The following is a 27,363-nucleotide window of genomic DNA, read 5'->3' as shown; positions in this document are numbered from 1 at the left end:
TGCTGTCGCGGGAACACCCAAAGTGGAGCCCCACGTAGCAAGATGACCCGAAGTTGCTCGGCAGTGGGCTGCAGCACCCGGGACACCGTGCTGAGCCGGGAGCGTGGCCTCTCTTTTCACCAGTGCGTGAGAGCAGCCTCCGGCTGTCTAACTCCCAGCACGGCCTGGCGGGCAGTAGGCCAGGGTGGGGCGGAGCTGGGCGTGCGTCGCGCCGTTGACGTGACGTGGCGTGACGTGCGTAGCGTGGGGGAAAGGAACGTGGGGAATTTTGAGAGTTAAGGTTGTTCATGCTGTTCCTACGCAGTGTTTATCTCTAAGTTGCTGATTCTTTCTCGTTGCCTACCGCTTGCCTCATGAGTTTTAGCGGGGGTTATTCGAAAGGAGTCGTGCTTCCTTTCGGTCATCTTATTATTTAACGTGAGGAGACGGGAAGGGAGGGCAGTTTGGGAGAACTGTCGAAGGTGTTCGATTCCATTAGAGTGTGTGGCTTGCTCATGAGCATAAGTGTAGATGAGTTTTCACCAGTACTGCCTGACATTGCAAGATACTCAGTAGAATTGACTGAGCTCTACAAGGCCGGCCAGAATGGCTGCATCTGGTCGTGGCAAGGAAGTTTCATTTGGCTCCAGAGTGGGGCAGATTTTCAGAGCAGTTTAAATTAAAAACCACATCTGTAGTCCATCTGTGGTATATATAGGTGGGTCATTCAATTCGAAGTTCAAGGCACAGTGGGAAGTAGAAAAGTGGTAAAACATTCTCACAAAAAGGTACTTCAAAAAGAGGTAGTCTGCTAAGGTAATAGGAGATGTAGGGAGTTAAACCATTGACAAAAGACTTTTATGAGAAGATCAAAAAGAGCTTTATGGGACAGGTGGTATTTGAATTGGACCTTGAATTTAATCGGGGGTGGGAGGTGGCGCTTAAATAGGAATAGCACGGAAAAACGTAAAGGGATGGAAACTGCAGATATCAGAGGATTGGGAAAAGTAGCTTGAAGACATTTAAAAAGAAAAGGTTAAGGAGTTTCAACTATGTGTGGTAGGCCTGTTGTAGTCATTGTTTTGTTTTGTTTTTTAAATAGGGCTGATTCCTCCAACTAAGCTGTTGTAATTGTATCTTTTTTTTTTCTCCTTCAGGATTTTTCCCCATCAATTTTTTCCTGTTGTGTTTTTATTTTCAACTCCTCCCTCTACTGATCACTTGTCTAATGAGCATGCTCACATTACTTCCATTTTTAAACAGGCACACAAACCCAAGAGCCTATGTGCAGGTCTGCACTACCCTACCACTCCTTCCTGTACAACCAGGCTCCTCAAAACAGGAGCATACACCTATTTCCCTAAGTCCTGTTGGCTTTTCAACCAATTGTAGCCAGATACCTGTCACTACTGCTCTAATGCACTGACAAAGGGTCACCAATAATCTTGCCAAATCTAAGTGAGCACTTGACCTCTTTTTAACTTTTAATCATATCAACTACTCCATGAAACTTTCTCCCCTATTGGCTTTATTAACACTCTGTCCCTACTTATCTCTTGTTTTTCTAATTATTTCAATTTTTTGCTGCCCCGCTTTTGCTATGCCTTCTTAGGTTTTATTTATTTTATATATTGAGGACCAAAGTAAGACCTGCTTAATTTTAAGAAAAGAAAGTGATGTAATTATTATGATAGTCTGCTATGATTCTTCCAGGCCGATTTCTTCCCCATTCATTCCATTTTCCTGATTCCTGGGAATGATTTTTCTAAAAGTGCAAATTTCATGCTAGTTCCCGGAAGGAAGGATTTTACTCTGGGCTTTTCAGTGCCTTAAAAGATAGAGTCCAAGCTCCTCTGTGAAGCCTTTCCTCTTATACCTCTCTTCCAAACCCGAATTACATTCACTCTGTATTTCTGTTATTGTATATGTGTGCTGAATGAAATATATGTCCTTATGTTTGAATGGGAGGGAATCATCTTTGTCTTCCTATAAGTAGGAAGTTGTAAGGAAGGCAGGAGAAAGGAGAGAACAGGGAGAGGAGTTAGAATACTATGGTGTTAGTCCTAACAATGATGTAGTACTAATCAGAAGTAAGGGTTCAGCAAAAAGGTAACATGGGAAGGAAAGAATTTGTCAACTTGCCATTGCCCAAAGGCAGCCTCTTCAAATTCTTGATCATGGAGCCCTCCCCAAAAGGAAATTTGAGTACATGCTCCTGATATATGCCTGGTGATTTATAAATTACATACATGAGGTGATGTACTCACATATATATTATGAAACACAAAAATTAAGATGGGGCAAAAATTATAAAAATAGATTCTAATATTTTCTTCAAATCTCAGTAGATGAGTGCATACTCCTCTGGAGAACTCTGACCTGAAGGATGGATCCCAAACTTACTAGAGCATACAAGATCTTTTATGCTCTGGCCTCTAGCCATCCCTCCAGCCCATCTGTAATCAGTACCAGCTACCTCTGTACTCTCCTTTAACCCTCTCCAGCCTCCAAATTAAGCCTTTTCGATGCTTATTTTTCAATGCTTTATGAACCAGTAAGATGCAAGTCATTATTTTATATCTCTGTGTTTTTGCATCTGCTTGGAGTGGCCACTGTCTGCATGGCAAACTCCTATCAACACTTCAGTTCTTGCTCCAGTATTATCTCTTCTGAAGCCTTCCCCAACACACCTGGCACCTTACCAGAGTTGTGAAAGATGTTGCAAGGACACAGGCAAGGGGCTGTGCCTGAAAAGCGCGAATCGAAATGACTAAAGGTGTGGAAATTGTTATGAGAATACTGATACTTAGTCAAACATATAAATAGTCAAATATGAGGTGGGACTGGCAACTTTAAAGAAGTGACACTTTGATGCATTCTCTTTCTGTTGCTGTAAAGAAATTAAACAATTTATTTCATAACCAAAGAAATAATATGTATGATAATTTGGGAGAGTTTTTACCTGAATTGTCACAATGAGTTCTATTTTTAAACTTTTAATTATGAAACATTTCAAACACACTAGCAGGCAAAAAATAATACATAACAAACATCTAGGTACCCACCACTAGAATTAAGCAGATATTAACATTTTGCCTTGTTTCAGGTTTTGTTTTTGTTTTTTCCCATTAAAAGAGAATTAAGTTACAAGTATAGTTAAAACTTTACCCCTCAATCCTTTTTCCCTCTCCTCAGAGGCAACCACTGTAGAACGGATTTTGTTAGCCACTTTTCTGGAAAATATATACAGGGAGCCAAAGGTAAATTTCTGCTAGTAGTGTAAACAAGGCATAGTCAGCAGGAGAGAGAATATGGATTCTGTATTCATGTAAACCAATTCATTATTATATATATGAGATGATGATTGGTTTGGAATTTTTCTTTTGCCACAGGTGGTTTTAGAATAGGGAGACATGAATTCCAATTTCAACTACTATTTACTGGTAGCTATACTTAGGTCTGGTCTTGGTTTCATCTTCTGTGAAAGGATAAAAACCTGTCGTGCAGAATTTTTGTAAGACTGCCTTCAAAAAACACACACATCTGGGTGTCTGGCTGGCTCGGTTGGAAGAGTGGGCAGCTCTCGATCTCAGGTCATGAATTTGAGTTCCCCGTTGGATGTAGAGATTACTTAAGTAAATAAACTTTAAACACACACACACACACATATTTATGGCACAAGGTAAATGCTTTAAATGTATCAATTATTATTACCAATTTAATTTTGTTCAGAATTCAAATTAGTCATGCTGGTTAGACTGCGGTATTTTCCCAACCCTTTCATTTTGTTTAATACTTTGGGGCAAACCAACAAAGCTATTTGGGACTGGCTTGTTATACCTACTTCAGGGTCTCCAGATGGCCCAGGCCATTCCGTGGGCTAAGGGGATTGGCTGTGGTCAGCAGGCATGCCGGTTGGGAAACTGCATCAGAGGGTTAGGCTAGTATTGGAACTTGGTGGACTAGCCACCTTTTTACTGTCCTTTGCGTGGTTAGAGACCACACCCAATCTGTGGAAAAGCTGCCTAACAAACATGTGCCATTAGTTAAGAAAGGAACTCAGTGAAAAGAAATTTGCCTCGCCTTTAATAGAAAAAGACCTTCCTTTTGATCAAGTAGCATCATCTTCCTGGAACAATACAATGAAAATCCTGAAAGTGGAATTGTTCCTAGGAAAGAACAAACTCTGGGTAGTACTTTACCATTGACAAAGCCTTTTGAGGGCATTTGTCGCACTGTGCACCTGTACAACAACCCTGTGAGGGGGCTCAAAGATTGAGAGATGTATCTAATACCACATGGCTGATAAAAGGTCATTGAAGCTTAAATGCAGGTTTTCCAATTCAGTGTTCTTTCTCAAGGTGATTGAGAGAATATCTCAGAATTCTGTTTTACCATACTGTATTATTTCCCTAACCATGAGCCGAGGAACTTAAAGTTCTCACTAGTTTCAGTTTGTAACAAGTACATGCTTCAAAACCTAAGTTAAAATATACAAAAATCACACAGCTATCTGTAGATCTGTCCCCAGGACAAATCAAGGAAGAGGGTGCGGAAAGAGTAGTTTTGTGATTTTCATTTTACCAATTTCATAATTTTTTTCTCACAGTTTCTAAACATAGTAATTTGGGCTTAAAAACAGGAATACAAGGTAATTTTTATATTCAAGGCTAAGAAAAAGTGGTGCCTTTCAAAAGAAAAGAGGAAGATTGAGTATGGGAAATGTACTTGTTTTCTACTGCTCAGTAAAATTTTTTTTAAATGCAGTGTGGAAACATTATCTCACGTAAATTCCGAGGGTAGGAATTCAGGAGTAGATTAACTGGGTGTTACAGGGTGTCTTATAAGGGTGCAGTGAAATGTTAACCAATCCTAGAATCTTCTGAAGACTTGATGAGGCTGAAGAGTGTGTTTTCAGAAAGGCTCATTCAACATGGCCTTTGGCTGGAAGCCTGTTTCTTGCCAAGTAGACCTATATCTCTATAGGACTGCTTATGACATGGCAGAGAAGTTCCCCCCAGAGAAAAATCATTCAATAGAGGGAGCAAGTACCTTTTATTATCTAGTCTTATTTAGCCCATTGTCACTCCTGCTTTTTTTATTTCTTAGAAGCAAATCACTAACTCTAGCCCACACTCAAGGGGACGGGAATTAGGCTTCATCCCTTGAAAGGAGGAGAAGCAAAGAATTTGTGGACATAAAGACGCATATACTAAATTTGAGCAGATTCTGTTAAGTGTAGGCAGCGAAGACAAAATGTGGTATGGTATGGGATACGAGCCTTGCCCTCATACAAATTGAAGCAGATGAGATCACTTAGATTTTGGAGTCTCAGATTAAAAAAATCAAAGAATTTTGAAAAATGGAATCAGATTAAGTTAAGTTCTAATTGGACTTGATGTTTATGTAAGGCAGTTAAATAATAGATGGGTTTATGTAATAAATACTGTAGTATTACTATAATATCTTCATGTTAATGGAACTTTAATATGATTGCTGTAGATTTCCAACTGATACCATACAGCGCTCAAAATGGATCAGGGCTGTTAATCGTGTGGACCCCAGAAGCAAAAAGATTTGGATCCCAGGACCAGGTGCTATACTATGTTCCAAACATTTTCAAGAAAGTGACTTTGAGTCATATGGCATAAGAAGAAAGCTGAAAAAAGGAGCTGTGCCTTCTGTTTCTCTATACAAGGTACTTAAATCTAGGTGTAAACAAAACTAAATTCTAAAAGCCTCACATTATAGCTAGAATTTACAGAGATTTAAAAAAAATCCTAAGTCTTGAAACAAATCCAATAATAGATTTTAAATGCTTAGAAAACTTGTTTTTGGGTTTTTAAAAAAATCTATATGTAATATTGGAATTTTTTTAAAAATTAGGTATATAAATACAAATCATAGTCAAGACACACATAAAGATTACTAAACTGATCACAAGAATCAACTAGTAGATGCCTTAGAATTCAGGCTTTTGTTTAAGTGTGAGACAGTTTCTAGAATACTTAGAAATTATGCCTTTATGGTGCTCCTGCCAGTAATGTTATTGATCTTGACCAAAAATGTACCTAATTATTAACAGTAATATAGAGGGGTATATATAAAGAGAGGTCTTTCCACGAGTCTATCACTGGCATTGGTATTACTGTTTCTTTTGTTTCTGTGTTCTCCTTTTATCTCTCGGCCATCCTCTTACACATGGCTTGTCACTGCCTGCACAGCCTGCAGTTGTCGTCTACCTGTTCTATCCTGATGCTACCCTTCCCTCCTCTTATCCTTTGGAGTCTCCTTTCAGTATTGTTTTGTCTCGTTCCTCTATTCAGAAGAATGTAGTGGGTGTCAAATCCAAACTCATAAGCTCCAAGAGCTTCCTTTTAGTTGTGCGTTTCTAACTGCTCTAAATTCTCTTTTCAAACTACTGTATTCTTTTTTCAAATTCTCTTTTCATACTACTGCATATGTGATCAGTTGACTTGCTTTCATGCTTTTGTGTAGTATCGGTACGCTACAGTAGTTCAGGGCCTTGTGCCAGAAGATCTACATAAATTATCTTCTTTTAGACTTAAAACAACTCTGTATTTTTATCCACATTTTACAAATAAAGAGATGAGGGATTGTAGAGGTTTAGTGACAGCTAATAAATGAGGGATTCCAGGATTCAAACCCAGATCAGTCTTAATTTCAAAGCCCATGTTCTGTCCACTGTGCCTTCTTTTTGCACAAATAACTTTCTTGTCCCCTCCGTTAAGTCACGTTATTGCCCCTTTAAAAAACTACTCAAAACTCATTTCCACGAAGCCTTCACAAATTACCACCTTTCTGTTGTTACCTTAACCATTTCAGACACTTTCGGCGTCATGTTAACTTTCAGCATCAGGTTACTATTTCTGTATAGATGAAAAAAACCAAAAAACCCTTTTCACATTTTCATATAAATACATTTGAAAAAGTCGGGGACCTTTTTCTTTCATAATTCAACTCCCCACAGCAACCAGGTGAGTGCTTTGCATTTAGTGGTATTTTTATAGACACTCTTCTGTGTAATAATTTCAAAAATAATCTGAATGTGGTGTTTCTATTGCAGGTTCTTCAGGGCGTACACCTTAAAGGTAAAGCAAGACAGAAAATCCTAAAACAGCCACTTCCTGATAATTCGCAAGAGGTTGCTACCGAGGACCATAACTACAGTTTAAAGAGACCTCTGACAATAGGTGCAGAGAGACTGGCTGAGGTGCAACAGATGCTCCAAGTGTCCAAGAAAAGACTGGTCTCTGTAAAAAACTACAGGATGATCAAGAAGAGAAAGGGCTTACGATTAATTGATGCACTTGTAGAAGAGAAACTACTTTCTGAAGAGACAGAGTGTCTGCTGCGAGCACAGTTTTCAGGTATGTCCCCCTTTTCCGAATTCCATTGAGTATTTACTTTGCTCCCGCCTATGAACACATGCTTTTCGCTGAAACATGAAGTCTCGGGGTAAGCAAAGAGAAGGAAAAGTAATTGCCAAAATCCTTTTATGTATTACCAGCTTTAAAAGTAATGTGTTTATTATAGGAAAAGCAAGGAAATATATAAATGATAAAAGTTACACATAATCCTGCTACCCAGAGATGAGATCGTACGGTTGATACCATATACTGTACTTTTCATTTTTTATAAAGCACTCATTTTACAGCAAATTCTTTATAAGCAGTTTTAACTGTTACATAATTTGTCACTAAAGTGTTTTTGCGGTGTTGAACCAGATAATTCTGCCAGTTCCCTTTGAGCTTGAAAATTCTATGAGTCTCCATATTATTTTCTAAAATATTGTGTAGAAGATACATATGTCCGTTGGAAAGACTACCTACTCTCCTTTGTAAACCAGATATTTGAAGAGGAACAAAATAAGCATTGCCAACTTACTCTTTGATGAAAGCAGCAGAGATTTTGGATTTACATTCTGGTAAAAAATAAGTATGTCTTATTTCTAGAAAAGAGTAGGTATCTCCAAAGGAGAAGAATATTTTGTGTTTTTCCAGTATGGGAAAGAGGTAATAAACACGCATCCCTACCAGGAAAGAGGATTTTTTTTTCTCAAGGTAGGCAAGATTATCTATTCAATCTGAATAGCATCCTATGCCCAGAAATGTTTCTTGTGTCTCATTTTCACCTTCAGATTAATGGTAACCAGGGAACAAAATAAAACAAATAAATGTACTCATAATCCAGAAACTTAGTTTTATCCAGTTATTTCGTTCTCTTTCCAGTTCCTCTAAAATTCTCCACTTAGGCTGCCAGTGAATAGTAAAACCTACTGATTCAAGTGGAAACTGTTTTCTTCTCTCTTTTGAGTGAAATGATCCAAGATGAACAGGAGGAATTGGTCAGGAGGCCCTAAGATTGGATATTAACCTTTGAACAAACTCAGTGAAACTGTGATTGGATTTGGATTTGGGTTTTGATGCTCTCTGCACTTGTATCCAAATGCTGTGATTTATACCTGAAAATGTTACTGTACACACTTCATCACAAAAAATAAATAAATTTATTTTAACAGATTTTAAATGGGAGTTGTATAACTGGAGAGAAACAGCCGAGTACTCCACAGAAATGAAACAGTTTGCATGTACACTCTACTTGTGCAGTAGCAAAGTCTACGATTATGTAAGAAAGATTCTCAAGCTGCCTCATTCTTCCATCCTCAGGACGTAAGTAAATTACTTTTTAGATGCTAAAGAAAACGAGTATTATATTATTTTATTGCATTTTGTGTGTTAAGGCTATTCATACTCATACTCTCATTTATTAGTCCATTTTCTCTTTTTAGAAACTTTTAGGTGGTATTTGCATATTATCACAGCAGCAGTATTTTCACCAACAAAATGAAGGCGTATAGTCTGATAATTTTTTTGCATCCTCTGGATGGCAGAGACACTCTCAGTGATAAAAAATCTGGACTCGAACATACTGTAGTAGTTTGGGGATTTCTAAAACATTTCAGTAGTTTTACTATCAGACTAGCCTAGAAAATCCAAAAGAGTTCTAGATTGACACCGTTGGTTTGAGGCTAAGCACAAAAATCTGCATTTTTATAAGCACTGTAGTTGATGCCAGGGCAGGTTATTCAGGGAGGAGATTTTGGTAAATAATTTTGTAGGATTTTTGGTCAAAATACATAGATATATTTATAACTTTCTTAGTGTTGTAATACTGTGTTATAAGTAAATAACACAGTGGCTTTACGGTAATGTCTTATAAAAGTAATACTCAACTTCTGTTTTTTTATCACTGGTTTTACAGATGCCTGTGTATGTATGTATGTATGTATGTATTTGGCTTAGAAATGATAGAAATTTATTGTCTCACAGTTCTGGAGGCTAGAAGTCCAAAATCAAGGTGTCATCAGGGTTAGTTCCTTCTGAGGGCTGTGAGGGAGGAGGGTCTGTTCCATGCCTCTCTCCTTAACTTGACTTGTAGATGGTGGTCTTTTTCTCTGTGTGTCCTTACATCATCTCCCATTATGTATCTGTGCTTCTGTGCCCAAATTTCCTTTTTTATGAGGGCCAGTCATGTAGGATTAGGATTCACTTTAATGACCTCATTTTAACTTGATTACCTCTGTAAAGACTATATGTCCAAATAAGGTCACTTTCTGAGGTACTGGGGATTAGGACTCCAATGTATCTTTTTTGAGGGACACAATTCAACCGATAATAGTCACTTTCCTGATGCATTAGTCTCCCCATTACCCACAACCTATAGGCCAACTCCTTCCTATGGCTTACTGAACTTCCTGTGATGTGGCCCCTGCTGGGCTCTGAGGCTCATCTCTTGCCTCCCTCCCTGCCCTCTAGCATTCCATACTCCAATTTTAAGGCATTCCTTGTTGCTTCTTGCCTCAGGGACTTACTGGTCCCTGTGCCTAAAATGCCCACTCACTCTCTGTTGGTCCTGGCGATGACTCCTCAGTCTTCAGACTCAAATTAGATATGACATCCTTTCAGAAGCCTGGCCTGGAGTAAGTACTCCTCTCACACATTTGATACAGAACTGAATTCAGTTCCTGAAACACTGTCTTCCCCACTGGACTGTAAACTGCGTGGGTATGAGGTCTGTGTCTGATTCTGTTATGCTACCCACTAATCCTGACCCCGCAAGGTACCTGGAGCACAATGGTCCCTTGATAAATGTTTGTGGAAAGAAAGAATGCCTGAATGGTCACTTAGCATTTCAAATAGAGGCAAGGGAGAAATGCAGTGAACCTCAAGTTGCTGTCTAAAGAACAGCACTCCATTTAACTCAATGCAGGTGGGGCAGAGGCCAGCCAGGAATGACAGCAGCCCTCTGTCCTGGAAGCTGCCTCTTGGTTTCTTACTGCTTCAACTTTAAAACAGACTCAGAGGGGCTCTGAGCTGGAGAAACTCTGAGGGATCATGTAATTAACATGTAACACTATACTAGTTTTGAGTGTATAACAGTTATTTGGTATTTGTATATATTGCAAAATGATCACCACACTAAGTCTAGTTAATTAACATCTATCACACACATAGTTAAAATTGATTTTTTCTTGTAACGAGAACTTTCAAGACCTCTTAGCAATTTTCAAATATGCAATATGGTATTAGTAACTATAGTCACCATGTTGTATATTGCATCCTCTTTTTAAACAACAATATTCCTCCACATACTATTAAAATAATACTAATAAAAAATTTAGAAATGAGAGAAAAAGAAGGACAATTCATTAATCCCTCTTCTACGTTATATGTAAACAGTTATTATTAACATTTAGGGAATTTTCTTCCAGTCTTTTTTCTGTGCTTAGATTTATTAGTTTTTTACATAGTTATGATCTTTAACAACTGCATAGTATCAGGTAGTTAGTTGTACCCTACTTAACCAGGGCATTCTGCAGCTACTGGACATTTATTTATATTGTTTCTGTTTTTTGGTCATAATGGCCATTTTATAATTGAGTTGGACATTGGTGTATAGGCTTATTCATGCTCTTCCATAATATGATTTTAGTGTTTAGGCCAGATTTTATTCTTATTTATAAATGTTTACTTTCTGCTAGGCAGGAGATGTTCTTAGAGACACTATGTTGGTATTTCCCCCTCCAGTGCCTTGTTTAGTCAAGTTCTGTCTTCACTGGTTTTAAAGCACTGCTTCCTGCTTCTACACTCTGGTTTATGTGAGACAATTCTTCATTTCCTATCGTTCTACATCAACATCGGATTACATACTCCAGCAAGTCCAGCTCACACTGATATTTCTCCATGTCATCTTGCATTTATGACCTTTGCTATGACATTATTTAGTACAATTTTAGTACTCAAAAAGTTGTTTATTTCTTTGGGTACTTTGTCTGAAACTAAAGTACCTTGTTTAATATGATAGTAATACATGCTTGCTTTAAAACAGTCAAACAATATGTAAGTATATAAATACCAGAAAATGAAAAATATTTACAGTGCTTCCATTCCCCTAATTCCTAAGATAACTGCTACCAGCAGTTTGGTATATATTCTCTCAGACATTTTTAAAAATCTATTATCCACAAAATTTTATTTTAATAGCTATCTGTTATTCTCATATTTTAGAAATATACAGATTTTATCCTAAAAAGTCTGAATGATCAAACATGTTCATGTTTGATTACATTTCAATTTATTTTTCCATTTAAAAAGTTGTCTCTATTTTTAACACATCTCTGCTTATGTCTTAAACCTCCAAATCATTATCTATAATCATTATATTTAGTATTTATTCAGTAAATATTTATTGGTCAGGAGTGGCCAGTGAGACAGGAGGAAAACCAGGCCTGGAAGCTTTGTGGTGGCCTGGAAGCCAAATGTAGAAAGTGTCTCGAGGAGATAGTAGTCCACTGTGTCCCTACTGCTGGGAGAGCAAGTAAGAGAAGGACAGAGAATCGACTGTTGGATTTTGCAGGATGGAGGTCATTGATGACATTGACAAAAGCAGTTGCAATAGAGTGGTAGAGAGGTAAGCCTGGCTGAAATGGGATCAAGGGAGACCGGAAGCCTAAGAAAGAGAGACCATGATTATGGATTCTCAAGTTTTGCTATGTAAGGAGCAGAGCTGTGGATCTGTGGCTAGACGGGAACAGAGGTGGAGGGGAGGGCGTCTGTTGAGAGCAGAGTTGTTCCACTGTGTTTGCATGCTGAAGGGAGTGATCTAGTAGGGAAGAAAATTGGTGATGCACAAGAGAGAGGATTGTGAGAGATAACATCTAACACCATTGTGGAGAGACGTCTGGCCTTGATTAGGAGTGGGGACAATTCTTTAAACAGAAAGAAGGGCAGAGATACAGATTCAATAGGTTAACCAATTGATGATAGGAAAATGAGGTTTTATTGGATTGCTTCTATTTTCTCAGTGACGTAAAGATAATAGCTGAGGGTCCCTTAGGTGACTCAGTCGGTCAAGTGACTGGCTCTTGATCTCGGGGCTCACATCTTGATCTCCCAGTTGTGAGTCCAAACCCCACATTGGGCCCTACACTGGGCATGGAACCTACTGAAAAAGATAATAGCTGAGAGTTGCGGAAGGAGACATAAGAAGTTTGGGGAGAAAGGAGAAAATGTGAATATTTGTTTTTCCCCTCAGTCATGATGGAGAAATAGTTATTTGGTAGATGATTAGATGACGACAGACCATGCCAGATTTTTATTTTTAAAAACTCTTGGTTCAGACAGGTACCTCCCTCACTGATTTCTCCTTGTATCTTTCTCTAATTCTTAGCCACTATCAGTCGCTTCTGTAATTTTCTGTGTACTGATGTTGGATTTTTTTCAGTACTGTCTTGAATTTTTTATGTCCAGAACCATCCCAGAGCTGTGCTGCTTATAATTCCAGTTCTTTGGGTCTTGAAGGTTTGTTTTCACATATCTTTTGTAAGAATGTCATAACATCCTCAGCCTGCCTTATTATAACATACATATGGTATGATCTTACAGATTTCCTCTAATTTCCTAATTAGGTATTCATTGCAATTAGTAAATTAGCTCCCTCTAATAGAGAAGGTGATATGAGAGATTCAAAGGTAAACAAGACCATGGGAGGAGCTAATAGTCTTGAAAAACACTTAGCTCAGCATTTTCGCTCTTCAGCACTGTATTTTCCAGGCAGAGTTTTAAGCCAGCCAATGGACTCCTTATAATCACTCCATAAATAAGCTATTGTAATTTAAAATATCATGTTGATGACAATGTAAATTATTGGTAAAAACTTTGTGAAGGAAAATTTGGGAATGTGAATTAATTTTAAATTGATTCACCCAATTATGTGCGCTGGAGGTCCAAAATTTGTTTTTAATTTCTTATGAAAGTTGAATCCAGGGGCACCTGGTGGCTTAGTCGGTTAAGTGTTTGCCTTCAGCTCAGGTCATGATCCCAGGATTCTGGGATCAAGCCCCATGGCAGGCTCCCCGTTCAGCGGGGAGCCTGCTTCTCCCTCTCCCTCTGCAGCTCCCTCTGCTATTACCCTGCTGGTGCTCTCTCACTCTCTCTCTCTCTCTGACAAATAAATACATAGGGATGCCTGAGTGGGTTGGTTGGTTAAGCGTCTGCCTTTGGCTCAGGTCATGATCCCAGAGTCCTGGGATTGAGTCCCACATAAGGCTCCTTCCTGTGGATGCAAAAGACATACTTCGGGTACTTTGCTGAAACTAAAGTACCTTGTTTAATATGATAGTAATACATGCTTGCTTTAAAACATTCAAACAATATGTAAGTATATAAATACCAGAAAATGGTATTTTCTCCCTCTCCCTCTGCCTGCTGCTTCCCCTGCTTGTACTCTCTCTCTCTCTCAAATAAATAAATAAAATCTTTTAAAAACGCATATATACATACATACATAAAATCTGTTTAAAAAAGTTGAATCCATTCATTTCAATGCTTGTGTAAGCAAATTTACGTCTCTATCCTACTCCTAGGAATTGCATAAGTGACATAAATATGTACCTGTGTATGTGTGCACCCAAGTACACAGTACCGTGCTGTTTGTATTATCTAAAAAATGGAAACAGTCTAAATGTCTTTCAGTATAGGATAGTTGAATTATTTATGGCTTAACTATACTCCAGTATACCACGTACACATTTAAAATGAGGTAGGTCAGTAGTTAAGGATACAGAAAAATATTGCTGTAACATTACTATTAAGTAAAAAAAGATTGAGTATAAATTTTGAAAATTGTATCTAGGTATATATATACATAAAGGAGTCTGGAAGAATGTCCCTGAAATATTGAAGTGACTATTACTTTTTGCACTTTCCATATTGTTTTACTTTTAAAAACATTTTTTTACAATCAAAAAATTTTTTCATTTTGAAGGGGAAGAAGGGTTTGAGACAGAAATCAATCAGTTCTCTACAGTTCTAAGTCACAAACAGTTTGGGTATTTCCATTCTCAGTTATAAAAACTTTTAGAAACAAGGCCACATATCTTTCTGCCTGATATTCAAGACCTCATTCTTGTAGCTGTGGACATGAAGATACCATTTAGAATTCCATTTAAAAATCAAACTGAAAGAACATTAGCTTTCTTAGCCTATTTAAAATAAAAACTTTTACATAGAGGCATGAAGTAGTTTCATTACATAATGATTCCATGTGCAACACAGTTAGCATCTTTGGTGTTCATTTGAGAATCCTAATTCAAGAAAAAAAATTTTAACAATTAAAATTTGGAGACACAATTTCAAAGGCTATTCAGCATACTAGTGGGCTGTAGCATTTCCCTGTTTTGTCATTATCTTACTATTTTAAAATATAAACAACTGATTAATACTTAAAATTTTTTTGATTAGTACTTTTGTCTCTCAAATAGGTTAAAAGCAACTTAAAGTCAAAGTATGTCTTTAGCATCCTATAAATATATTTTTCAAACCCATTAGTACATCTTGAAATCAATTCAGCGGGTCATAATTGGCATTATATATGCACATATTATATATATGTGTGCATGGCATGTAGTGAGGGTAAATTTCATTTATGGAACTTTTAGGTTGCAGCAAAATATTTGGAAACCCCTGTCCTGAAATACTTAGGTACATTAAGAGTCTGAATGAAATAGAGGTCGGCTCTCCAGGAAGAATCTTTGGCAGCTTAGAATATAGCCCCACAATCAGAAATATAAGCCCCCCACCCCACCCCGGGGCACCTGGGTGACTCAGTCAGTCATGATCACAGGGTCCTGGGATCAGGCCTTGCCTCAGGCTCCCTGTTCAGCTAGGAGTCGGCTAAAAAGAGGGCCCCTGGGTGACTCAGTTGGTTAAGTGTCTACCTTTGGCTCAGGTCATGATCCCAGCATCCTGGGATCGAGCCCCACATTGGGTCCCTGCTCAGCAGGGCATCTCCTCCCTCTCCCTTTGCCCCTGCCCCTGCTTGTGCTTTCTCTCTCTCTCTAATAAATAAAATCTTTTTAAAAAAGAAAGAAATATAAACCCCCCAAAAGTCATTTGAGTTACAAAAGTAAACTTCAGGGGTGCCTGGGTGGCTCAGTTAAGCATCTGCCTTTGGCTTGGGTCATGATCTCAGGGTCCTGGGATCGAGCCCCACGTCAGGCTCCCTGCTCAGTGGGGAGCCTGCTTCTCCCTCTACCTCTGCCTGCCACTCTGCCTACTTGTGCTCTTTGTCAAATAAATAAATAAATAAATCTCTCTTTTTTTTTTTTTTTTTAAGTAAACTTCAGTTAAGATGAACACTCCAGGGGTGCCTGGGTGGCACAGTCGTTAAGCGTCTGCCTTCGGCCCAGGGCGTGATCCCGGCATTCTGGGATCGAGCCCCACATCAGGCTCCTCCGCTATGAGCCTGCTTCTTCCTCTCCCACTCCCCCTGCTTGTGTTCCCTCTCTCGCTGGCTGTCTCTATCTCTGTCACATAAATAAAATCTTTAAAAAAAAAAAAAAAGATGAACACTCCAGTCTATACTTCAGAATCCATTTAGTCTTATTTTAGAGAGTGATTCAAATTGGCTGTTGCCTTTCCTGACCCTACAACAAGTTAGAGCAAATTCGAACTGAGTGAAAAGGATTCTGAAGACAAAGGCTAACGTGAATAGGAAAGCATAATCAGAAGTCTGGGAAGGTCAGGGACACTACAAAAGAATTCGTGAGGTAGTAATGTAGGCACTTTGTATAGGGCAGACAGATGCAGATACCTTAATTGTCCCAGAGGACATAATTTTGAGAATTATGGGAAAAGCATGGGCAGGACCTCGGGAAAGTTGGGTTTCCTATTTGTGCAGAACTAGTGGCAAGGTAAGGGTCATGTGGTTTAAGGTCCCCCTCTGTCCCAGTTTCCTAATCTGTAAAATGAGTTAGATGTGCTATATATTCTCAAAGTTTCCTTCCCCTTCAGCAGTTTTCTCATTTCATTGAATTTACAGGTAAGGCTGGTTTATGATCTAAATTATAAACACATCAATTAGAACAAACTGGGTAATTGATTTGTATACTTTTTAAAAAAGTAAATGAACAGTGAAAATTGCTTTGTGGTATATTTGTATCTTGAAATACTACTCTGTTTCTGAGTTTCTCTGTTACCTTATTATTTTATAGTAATTATATGAATATATGTTTGAAAATAACTAGAATTTGGCTACTTGTACTTGGCTTTGTTTTTATAGGGATTTGAGGCTACTTTAGTACCCTTTATTTTTTTTATTTTTTTTATTTAGGGGCGCCTGGGTGACTCAGGTAAGCATCTGCCTTCTGCTCAGGTCATGATCCCAGGGTCCTGGGATCAAGCCCTACATTGGGCCCCCTGTTCAGCAGGGAGCCTGCTTCTCTCTCTCCCCACCCCGCCCCAGGCTTGTGCTCTCTATCTCTGAAATAAATAAATAAAAATTTTAAAAAACATAAAGACTTTATTTATTCATGGGAGAGCGAGAGAGCCTCTGAAGCCGACTCCACACTGAGCGCAGAGCCTGACGTGGAGCCCAGTCCAGGACTGCAAGATCATGACCTGAACCAAAACCAAGAGCTGGATGCTCAGCTGACTGAGCCACCCAGACACCCCTACTTTAGTACCATTTAAGGCATTTTTCCTTTTTTTATTTCTTCGTTTGAGTTTTATATTTTTCATTTTTCCAGATGGTTATCCAAATGCAAACCCAGTCCAGGCTTTAACAGCAACATTTTTTCTTTTCTTCAACGAAGAGTAGAGAATGGAGACCAGCTCTATCAATATTGTTCACTGATCATAAAAGGCATATCTCTCAAGCAACAACTTCAGTGGGACCCTAGTAATCACCATTTGCAAGGGTTTATGGACTTCGGCCTTGGCATACTTGATGCCGATGAAACGCCACTTGCCTCCGAAACTGTTTTATTAATGGCAGTGGGTATTTCTGGTCACTGGAGAACGCCTCTTGGTTATTTTTTTGTAAACAGGGCGTCTGGATATTTGCAAGCTCAGCTGCTGCGTCTTACCATTGGCAAACTGAGTGACATAGGGATCACAGTTCTGGCCGTTACGTCTGATGCTACGGCTCACAGTGTTCAGATGGCAAAAGCATTGGGGATACATATCGACGGAGACAACATGAAGTGTACATTTCAGCATCCTTCATCTTCTAGTCAGCAGATTGCCTACTTTTTTGATTCTTGTCACTTGCTCAGATTAGTAAGAAACGCATTTCAGAATTTTCAAAGCATTCAGTTCATTAATGGCACAGCACATTGGCAGCACCTTGTGGAGTTAGTAGCACTAGGGGAACAGGAATTAGCAAATATAGAAAGACTCCCAAGAAAACTTGCAAATCTGAAAAACCACGTACTGAAGATGAACTGTGCTGCCCAAGTGTTCAGTGAGAGTGTGGCCAGGGCACTGGAGTGCTTGTTGTCGCTAGGCCTGCCTCCTTTTCAAAACTGTATTGGTACCGTCCATTTTTTACGGTTAGTTAACAACCTGTTTGACATTTTTAATAGTAGGAACTGTTACGGAAAGGGACTTAAAGGACCTCTATTGCCTGAAACTTACAGTAAAATTAATCGTGTGCTAATTGAAGCCAAGACTATCTTTGTGACATTATCTGACTCTAGCAACAATCAAATAATTAAAGGTAAGCGAAAACTAGGATTCCTGGGATTTTTACTTAATGCTGAGAGCTTAAAATGGCTGTACCAGAATTATGTTTTCCCTAAGGTCATGCCTTTTCCATATCTTCTGACTTATAAATTCAGTCAAGACCATCTGGAATTATTTCTGAAGATGCTTAGACAGGTATTAGTAACCAGTTCGAACCCTACCTGTATGGCATTCCAGAAGGCTTACCATAATTTGGAGACCAGATACAGATTACAAGACGAAGCTTTTCTAAGTGAAATAAGCATCCTTGACATTTCAATTGCTCGAAGGACAGACTTGGCTCTTCGGACAGTTCAGCGTCAGTATGGTGTCAGCGTTATAAAGACTCTTTTTCACAAAGAGGCTATTTGCCAAGACTGGTCTAATTGTTCTCTAAGTGAGGCATTACTTGATCTGTCAGATCACAGGCGAAAACTCACCTGTTGTGCCAGTTATATTGCAAATAAGTTATCCGCTCTTTTAACTTGTGAGGACTGTGTCAGTGCACTGTATGCTTCGGATCTCAAAGTTGCTAAAATTGGGTCACTGTTATGTGTTAAAAAGAAGAATGGTTTGCATTTCCCTTCAGAAAGCCTGTGTCAAGTCGTAAATATTTGTGAGCGAATTGTAAAAACCCATTCAAGAATGGCGGTCTATGAACCACTCCCTAAACAGAGAGAATTGTATCTCCAGCAGCAAATACTGTGTGAGCTTTCTGAGCATGTTTGTCTTTTCGTAGATTTAGACGAGCATCTCTTTGATGGAGAAGTGTGTGCCATCAATCACTTCGTAAAGTTACTAAAGGATATAGTAATCTGTTTCTTAAAGATCAGAGCTGAAGATGGAGCGAAGTACCCTTTAAGACACCATTCAGAAAGACTTGAAATGAAAACTTTGTCAAGAAAACACTGGTCATCTTTACAGGATTACAGGTGTTCAAGTTTCGCTAATACCAATAAATTTAGGCATTTGTTAAGTAATGATGGATATCCATTCAAATGAGAGACCTAAAATATGTCCAAGTTTTTATGAAGAATAATTGGTCAACATTTTTTAAAGCTTAACTGTATTTTATAAATTGACCATTCTGCACAGTTGACAGGTTTGTAATTCTGACTTATTAGAATTTCTAATTATGCATATTATAAAAGCTCATACTTTGGTTTGTATCATTTCAGACTTGGTCATAGAAAGCTGTAAGTCAGTAGGAGCAGACTAGCCAAGAGATGCTGCCTTTGAATATACTACTCTAAGACTGAGTAATGGGACTGGACATACTTTTACCTTGTTCAGTCTATTGTAAAGTGAGAGAATAACAACAACTAAGAGTCATTAAAACTTTGACTCTTACAAATAGACTACCTTCCCTAAAAGCACTTTGGTTTACAGCTCTTAAGAATGTTGACAGGAAAAAAAAATGTAGAAGGAATGTTGCCAGAATACCTATAAAACCTTGGATATAATTTTTACTTACATATGAAAATTAAGATGTGATTTGAAAATTAGGCTAACTTAAGATATCAAATACCACAAAATCCCTTTGCCAGGGCACCCTAAAACAGAAGTATGATGCAACAAAGCTGGGGAATATAGTCCAAGAAGTACATAGGTGATGTCATTTTCACAGTCCATTGTCCTAGGACTTTGAAATACTACTTTTGAGTAATAGAATGGATACTTAACTTGACCACCAGAAGAGCCCAGTGCCCATCAGAGAATGAGGAGAAGCCTTATTTCAGCTTCTCCTTCTGAAGTTTCCTTGTGTTTGCAGGGAGGCTGAAATAAATGTATTTTCAGTGTTGAGTGAATAATGGGATTCACACTGTGTGATTAATAAATTAGAAAAAGATGGTCAGTTGAGAATGGTTATAAAAATATTTGTCTTAATTATATAATGAGTTTTTTTCAGAAATTTAGAGGAGTTTAAATAATCTGAAGATGGAAACATACTAAGAACACTTTTCTCCATTCTCTCACACCCAGACTTGAGAAGATGAATAGAAAAACATAGGTATATGTACTTTCACATATGGGGAAGTGTTTTAAATGGATAAAAGAAACAAGCATATGATTCATCTCTGTGTGTAAAACATTTACTCTTCTCGTCATTGAGTGAATATTCACAAAGTGCAGTTAAACTGAAAACTTAAAATTGCAGAAGATTAATGACCAGGTAAAAGTTGAGTTTTATTAACTGAAATTCTCCTTAAATTGTATATTTTGATGTATTTGTTCTACCTCAAACAAAGGCTTAAGTTTTGAGATGTAACCAGAGTTGTACTACATTTTATGCAAGAGCTATTGCTGAGCAGTCTAGATATTGTAGTTTTTGTTTGCAATAGAATGAGTTTAGATGCACCAGATAAATCTTATTTAAAGGAAGCCTATTTGTAAATCACCACCTTTTAACTTATTGCTTATATAAATCCAAGTTTTCTCCTGAACTTTACTTAAAACTAGGTGCATATCTGTAGGTGTCTGTTCTTTGCTGTTGCATTTTACTACTGTACTAATACATACTGTAGTTTAAGAAATTAGTGTTTTGCATTATTTCTTTAAGTGCCGGATAAACTGGACAAACATGGAAGACACAAGTATTTCCTTCACTGCCTTTAACTGTTACTTGCTCTTGCCCTAGTGTAAGTGTTTCAAGTCTGATATCAGGTTTACTTCACATGATATGCTTTACAGTGAATTCTTAAAATTATTCATATTTGATTAGGGTAATTTAGTTTATATTTTCCAGTTAGCACCTTTGTCCTTTCTTCTTCAGAGAAAACATTCTCTTAAGAAATTTATCCTTCCTACTTTTCAACAAATAGTTGCTGGAACAACTGGATGTCCACATGCAAAAGTATTAACTCTAAGTGGGTCAAAGACCTAAATGTAAAAGGTAAAACTATAAAACTCTTAGAAGAAAATAGAGTAAACCCTTGGTACTTGGATTAGGCAATAGTTTCTTAAATACGACCCCAAAAACATAAACAACAAAAAGTAAATTGGATTTCACCAAAATTAAAAACTTATGCTTCAAAGGACACCGTCAAGAAAGAGACACCCCACAGAATGGGAGAAAATTTTTACTAATATATCTGATAAAGGACTTGCATCCAGAATATACAAAGAACTCCTATAACTCAATAATGAAGGACAAATAACCCAATTTGATAAATGGGTAAAGAACATGAATAGACATTCTTCAAAGGAGATTTACAGATGGCCCGTAAACACATGAATATATACCCAACATCATAAACCATCTGGGAAATGCAAATTAAAACCACAATGAGGTATCACTTTACACCCACTGGGATGGCTATAAGACAGAAAATAACAAGTGTCGACAAGAGTGTGGAGAAATCGAAACCCTCATACACTGTTGGTGGGAAAGCAAATGCTTTGAAAAACAGCTTGGCAGTTCTTCAAAAGGTTAAACATAGAGTTACCATGTCTCCCAGCAGTTCTCCTGACAAGCATATTCCCAAGAGAAATGAAAACATGTCCATTTAAAAACTTGTACAAGAATTTCATAGCATTATTATAGCTAAAAAGTGAAAAAGCCTAAATGTCCAACTGATAAATGGCTTAAAAAAAATGTGCTGTATCCATACGATGGGTAATATGGTAAGTATATGTTGACTGCCAGAACTATTTTTATGAAATGACCGTACCACTCTGCATTCCAGTTGCTCTCCTTTCTTCCCAGTAATTGGTCGTGCCAGGGTTTTGTTTTGAATTAGCCATTTTAATAGGGGTGCAGTGATATTTCAGTGTGGCTTCATTTCCATTTTCCTAATGGCTAATGATGCTGAGCATCTTTTCATAGGATTATTTGCCATCCACATAATCTTAGGAGAAAGGGCTGTGCAAGTCTTTTGCCCATATATTGGTAGGTCGGGTTTTTTTTTTTATTGTTAATTATATATTCTGGATGTAAGTGCACTATCTGATGTATTTTGCAAATATATTCTGCCACTCTGTGGCTTTTCTTATTTTCTTAGTGTGTTTTGAAGAGCAGATATTAATTTGGTTAAGTCCAGTTTACCAATTTTTTTCTTTTAGGGATCATACTTAGATTCCTATCTAAGAAATCTTTGCCTAACCCAAGGCCACAGAGATTTTTCTTCTTACATTTTCTTCTAGGTATTTTGCAGTATAGGTTTTGCCTTTAGGTTATGATTCACTGTCAATTAATTTTGGTCTGTGGTATAAGTTGAGTTTCGTATTTTTACATAGGGATATCCCAGCACTGTTTGTTAAAAAGATTATTCTTTCTTCCCTGAATGACCTTTGAACCCTTGTCAAAAACCGACCAAGTATATATGGGTCTTCTTCTGGGTTCTCTGTTCTGTTCCACTGATCCATAGGTCTAACACTTCACCAGTACCACAGTGACCTGATTAGCCTTATATGAATCTTGAAGCTAGGTGGAGTCTTTCAACTCTGTTCTTTATTCAGAAATGTTTGGCTATTCTAATCTTACCTTTCTATATAAATTTCATAATCAGCTTGTTGATTTTTACAGAAATTCCTGCTGGGATTTTGAATCTAAAGATGAATTTGGAAAGAAATGAGATCTTAATAATAATGAATGTTCCAATTCATGAACATGGTATAGCTCTCTTTAAGTTCTTCTCTAATTTTATCAATGTTTTCTACATTTCACCTACAGATCTTGTATATATTTTTTTCATTTCATGTTTTGTGGTGCTACTATATATGGTTATTGTAAAAATTTGTTTCTAAATGTTCAGTTACTGTGTAAAAATACAATTTTGTATATTGACTTTGCTTAAACTCACCTATTAGTTCTGGTAGGTTTTTTTAAAGATTGCTATGACTTTCCTTTATAGGCAGTTACATTATCCACCAGTAGATACTCTTATTCATTTCCAATCTGTGCCTCCCCCCCCCCACCTTATTGTACAGTGACCTGCCACACAATGTTGACTAAGAGTGCCTTGTCCCAGTCTCTGTGGGGGAAACATTCAGTCTTCATTACTTATATGATGTCAGCTGTAGATTTTTTGGTAAATGGTCTTTTCAGGTTGATAATCCCTTCTCTTCCTGGTTTGCTGAAGAGAATGCTTAAATCATAAGTGGGTCTTGAATTTTGTCAGATAATTTTTCTGCACCTTTTTTTTTTTGAAAAACATTTGAGATAATAATTTACATACTGTAATAGTCACTTTTAGTGCATATTATTCAGCAGTTTTTAGTATATTCAAAAGGTTTCCTGCAACTTCTGAGATGATCATATAGTTTTACTTCCTTTGTATGTTGATACAGTGAATTACACTGATTATTTTTTAATGTTGAGGCAACCTTTTATTCCTGGGATAAAATCCAGCCTGGTCATGATGCATTCGTTTTATCTATTGCCAGATTTCATTTGATAATATAATCAATTACAGAGCTGAAGTCTGCGGCCTTATAGTAAATATTACCCTGAATACATTTATTTTCTTACAGCTTTTGAATAAAAACTAAGCATGCCTTAAATGCTTTCATAAAACTTACTATTAACATTTTTAATTTAAAGAGGCCTTTATACATCTCATTTTATAAAATCACTTGGATCATAAAAAGCTCATATGTGGATAGATAATGACAAAATCTGCATTAAAGAAACCCTCACACACACAAAGTCCTAAGTGACATAATAGAAAATAATTCCAATAGTAAAGGCTTTCTAGCTTCCCTCTCCTTTGGGTTGCTGCCATGAAATTTCTACATAACACACTGAAAAAGGATGCAACATGATGCTGGGGGTCCTGGTTTGAAGCTGCATTTTACATAACAAGCATTTATTTTCTTAGCTACTTGTGTTATAGAACAATAAAAGTGGAAAACTTTTCTAAAGGTATTTTTATTCACATTTTACATAAGATTGAGAAAATATCAGTTGTCCCTATGAAAGAATAGGGAAGCTAAAGCAGTAATTTCTCCCTATAGTTGCTGCTCTGGTTGTTTCATTGCCTGCCGCATTAAGGTTCTGTTTCCCAGATAATCCAGAGACAAGACCTGCAGATTGCTTTTAGTTCTTGAGAGAAAAGGAAACTAAGTAAGGTGCTCACCATAAAAACATCAAACATTAAAAGAAAGTAAAAAGTAGACTGTTTCTGCCCTTACAGAGCAGAAAAAAAAAAGAGAAGACATATTCTCGTTTCAAAGCAATTTAGCTTAATCATAATTGGGCAAAATGACAGACTTATTTTTTTTAGTTGTGTGCTTTCAGAAGTAATGTCAAATTTACTTAAAATCAGATTTTAAAAGTTTCTTGTAACATGGTTAAAAGTGTTTTTAAAGAAAACAAAACCCTTTTTTACAGAATAGTATAAATGTTTATTTTCTGTATGATTTATTTTGCTGTCCTGTTTTTACAATATAGAAAAGTGTATTCTTTGAATAGCTCTAGTAAATATAAATTTAATCTTTCTACTTTGGGATGTAAATAGAGCTAAAAAAATTATATACCCAACCCTCCCCAAAGAGTCTTTTAAAATTGTTGAATTAATGTGGATATTAATCTTGCTCAGCAATTTGATGCAAATGCCTAAATACAAAAAGTTGCTTAGTAAGTTACTACACAGGAAGGAAAAGTCTTAATACTTTAGATAGCTTCTTGAAAATCAGAAAAACTAGTAGCATTTGATTGCACCTTCAAGTTTTTACAAGCAAAACATTCTCAAGCAATTCCGTCATACATAATCTACAATTGTAATCCAAATTTCACAAACATTTTCTGCACACTGTATATAAATACACATCACAAAGGTGCAATTAGAATTAAACACAGAATATGTACAAAATGAACAAAGTTTAGGTTTAGACCAAAAAGGTACTGTAATCTTTTGAAAAATAACTTGATTAGATATTTTATCCTCTTACACTAATTTACATTTATACAAATTTTAATTAAACATACTAGATTGAGGTGCTAAGAATGTTTGCACTATCTACATTTAAAGTTACTGCACTATAATTTTATATCCAAATTTCAAAAGGAAGATACTTCAATGAATAACGGAATCTTCTTTTGGATTACTTAGTTTCTATTGCCTATATCTTGCATGTTCATATGAACATATATACACACTTAATACATACAACTATAGATTCCTTGTAGGAAATGTAATAATCATATACTAATAATTACTGAGGATTAAGGTACTTAACAAAATGCCTGAATTCCAACATGGTTTTTTCCTGTCATAAAATCCAGAGTCCTACTACTGGCTCTTAAATTCATAAAGCTTTTGAATTTTGAATTAGCGAAAATGATTTAGGTTATTTTAGTAGTAATAAGAAAAAACTCATACCTTCAGCTTATCAAATCACTGGCTAAAAATAATGCCGTATTAAGCTTCCCTTATAAAAAGAAATCCCACTATAATTTTGAAAGTTTTGTTAGGAGGCCGGCCCTTTCAGTAAGTCAAGTAAGACTCATACATTGGATTGAGACCTCGTAGTTCAAAAGTCTATAAAGAGAATTGTATAGATGAAAAATCCTTCCCTAAATTCATTATTTGAGCTTCAATGTTCTTTATTCCTCCATCCAAGCCAAATTTTATACCTGATAATTATGTAAGGTTCTACATCATCACTACATAATATTAAGTCCTATTCATATGCACCTCACTTTTAATAGTACCCAGTAATCACTTTGACAATTTATTATCATTTCAAATGCACACCACCTCCTTCAAAGAAAATGGAAACACCCTAGAGCATTTCTTAATCACTCCTTAAGAGAAACACATTGCCTATTAAGAACTATTCACCGTCCCTTAACACTTTGTTTTTTTAAAAAACTTTTTTATTTTAAAAGTGTGCCTACGGATTCCTTCCCCTTCTGACATTTCCAGAGTGACAACAGGATGTTATTCCAGAATCTGTGCTAAAAAGCTGGTTTTTCTTAAAAAGACAGTGCTTTTCTAAACACAAAATGTCATTTGAATATGCTTCATAAGAATTTGTTTATGTAGACATTCTATCTGCTTAGGTCTAGTGCCAAAGAATGACTGGGTAATACCAATGGTTCTTTGGCTTTTTCTACTGGAACAAAGTCATACAACACCATATGTTATAAATTATAGTAATTTATAAATGTCCTTTGTCAATAGAATCAGAAGGATAGAACATCTAATTCTTAAGAAACCCATGCAAATTAAAAATCCATATAATACAATAAAGAAAAAATTTAGAAGGGGCATAAACAGATTTAACTAAGATTTAAAATGTACTAATTTCCTCATTTAAAATTTCTTCTCTTTCAATATTATAATTTCAGGTCTCACAAGGACCGAATTAACAATACAGTAATTGTTAAACTGTCTTCCAGAAAATCAAGTGTCCCCGCACCTTCAATTTTCTGTACAGTTCCATCCATCAGTCTTTTGTGCAAGAGTTAGCAATTCATGGCACAAGGGTCACTTTTTGCTTTTCCTGCAGAGTTGATGACACTCATCAAACATCGTCCGAATTCCTCAAGTATCATCCGCTCGGCGGCTGCCTTTGATTCCCCCTTCCTGTCCGCCTGCTCTGCCTGGGCAAGAAGGCAGTTACACGTGGCTTCGGCTACTTCCTTAGTTACAAATGTAAATGGCAATCTGAAATGATTTTTGAGAGAAAAAGAGAGAAGATGATGGTGTTGAATCACAAGAAAAGCGAATGACATTATTTCAAGTGAGAATCTGTTGACATTTTCATAATTCACCAGCACCCTGAGCACTTCAGTTTGTGCAGGGAGCACAAGCACATCCTGGAGAACTTTAAAAAGTTAGACCTGGTTTTTTTATTGAGCATATTTTTTAAACACTGTTCAGAAAATATAATTTTAATAAAATACATGTCTTATTATCTAGACAAGGTTATCTGGTTAACTAAAAGATGTTAATTCTACATATTGACCAGATAATTCTATAACAAAGTACTCCTAATTCATGAATGTTAGTTTCCAGAGTGCAATCTTTGTTTTATTTAGTACTATTTTGTCACGGCCTAGAACGCTGCCTGACACATAGAGACACTCCATGAATATTTGCTGAATGAATAAAATTGGGAATTGAAAGCACTGTTTCCTGGACAAAACTAAAAATACAGCACTTCCCCACAGTCCCATATTTATTGTTCATAAAAAAACAAAAAAGCACACCAAAATTTTGCCTTGTTCCATTACAACAAACAAAACACTGCGGAAACCAAGTGCTGTTCTACGCATGGAGTTTCATGCATAAAGACCTACACTACTAGGTATTAAATAAGAGCCATCCATCCTGAGGCTTGCTATACGTAG

The 27,363-nt window shown here is 36.9% G+C and overlaps 2 protein-coding genes across 11 annotated transcripts in view; one reads left to right on the top strand and one right to left on the bottom strand.

The window, feature by feature from the left end:
- Window positions 1-26,441, top strand: THAP9 (THAP domain containing 9). Of its 4 annotated transcripts, none has more exons than XR_569276.2 (6): window positions 1-122; window positions 5,482-5,677; window positions 7,067-7,370; window positions 8,522-8,672; window positions 17,090-20,238; window positions 26,359-26,441. XR_569276.2 is itself a non-coding variant. In XM_008693298.2 (6 exons), exons 1-6 carry the CDS (start codon window positions 43-45, stop codon window positions 20,074-20,076), a joined length of 2,667 nt encoding a protein of 888 aa, XP_008691520.2. In that variant the 5' UTR covers window positions 1-42; the 3' UTR covers window positions 20,077-21,044. The 4 variants fall into 4 exon arrangements, 3 of the variants coding, with proteins under 3 accessions (XP_008691520.2, XP_008691519.2, XP_008691521.2); XM_008693298.2 differs by lacking the exon at window positions 26,359-26,441 and having other exon boundaries at window positions 17,090-18,997; window positions 20,049-21,044; XM_008693297.2 differs by lacking the exon at window positions 26,359-26,441 and having other exon boundaries at window positions 17,090-21,044.
- LIN54 (lin-54 DREAM MuvB core complex component) overlaps window positions 23,175-27,363 on the bottom strand; it is an 82,165-nt gene continuing 77,976 nt past the window's right edge. For all 7 annotated transcript variants that reach the window (XM_040625197.1, XM_040625200.1, XM_040625198.1 and 4 more), the window contains one exon: window positions 23,175-26,677. In XM_040625197.1, the coding sequence (XP_040481131.1) occupies window positions 26,476-26,677 (202 nt within the window). In that variant the 3' untranslated portion in view covers window positions 23,175-26,475. The remainder of the gene's footprint in view (window positions 26,678-27,363) is intronic.

Source organism: Ursus maritimus, unplaced genomic scaffold (genome assembly GCF_017311325.1).
Source record: "Ursus maritimus isolate PB19 unplaced genomic scaffold, ASM1731132v1 scaffold_8, whole genome shotgun sequence".
NCBI lineage: Eukaryota > Metazoa > Chordata > Mammalia > Carnivora > Ursidae > Ursus > Ursus maritimus.
Note: the sequence above shows the minus strand (reverse complement) of the source record. Positions and strands in the feature narration are given on the sequence as shown.

Coding starts and splice junctions, on each gene's coding strand:
- THAP9 (XM_008693297.2), top strand. CDS start 43: ATGACCCGAAGTTGCTCGGCAGTGGGCTGCAGCACCCGGGACACCGTG. Junction 5,678..7,066: donor CTTCTGTTTCTCTATACAAG/GTACTTAAATCT, acceptor TTTCTATTGCAG/GTTCTTCAGGGCGTACACCT. Junction 8,673..17,089: donor CATTCTTCCATCCTCAGGAC/GTAAGTAAATTA, acceptor TCATTTTTCCAG/ATGGTTATCCAAATGCAAAC.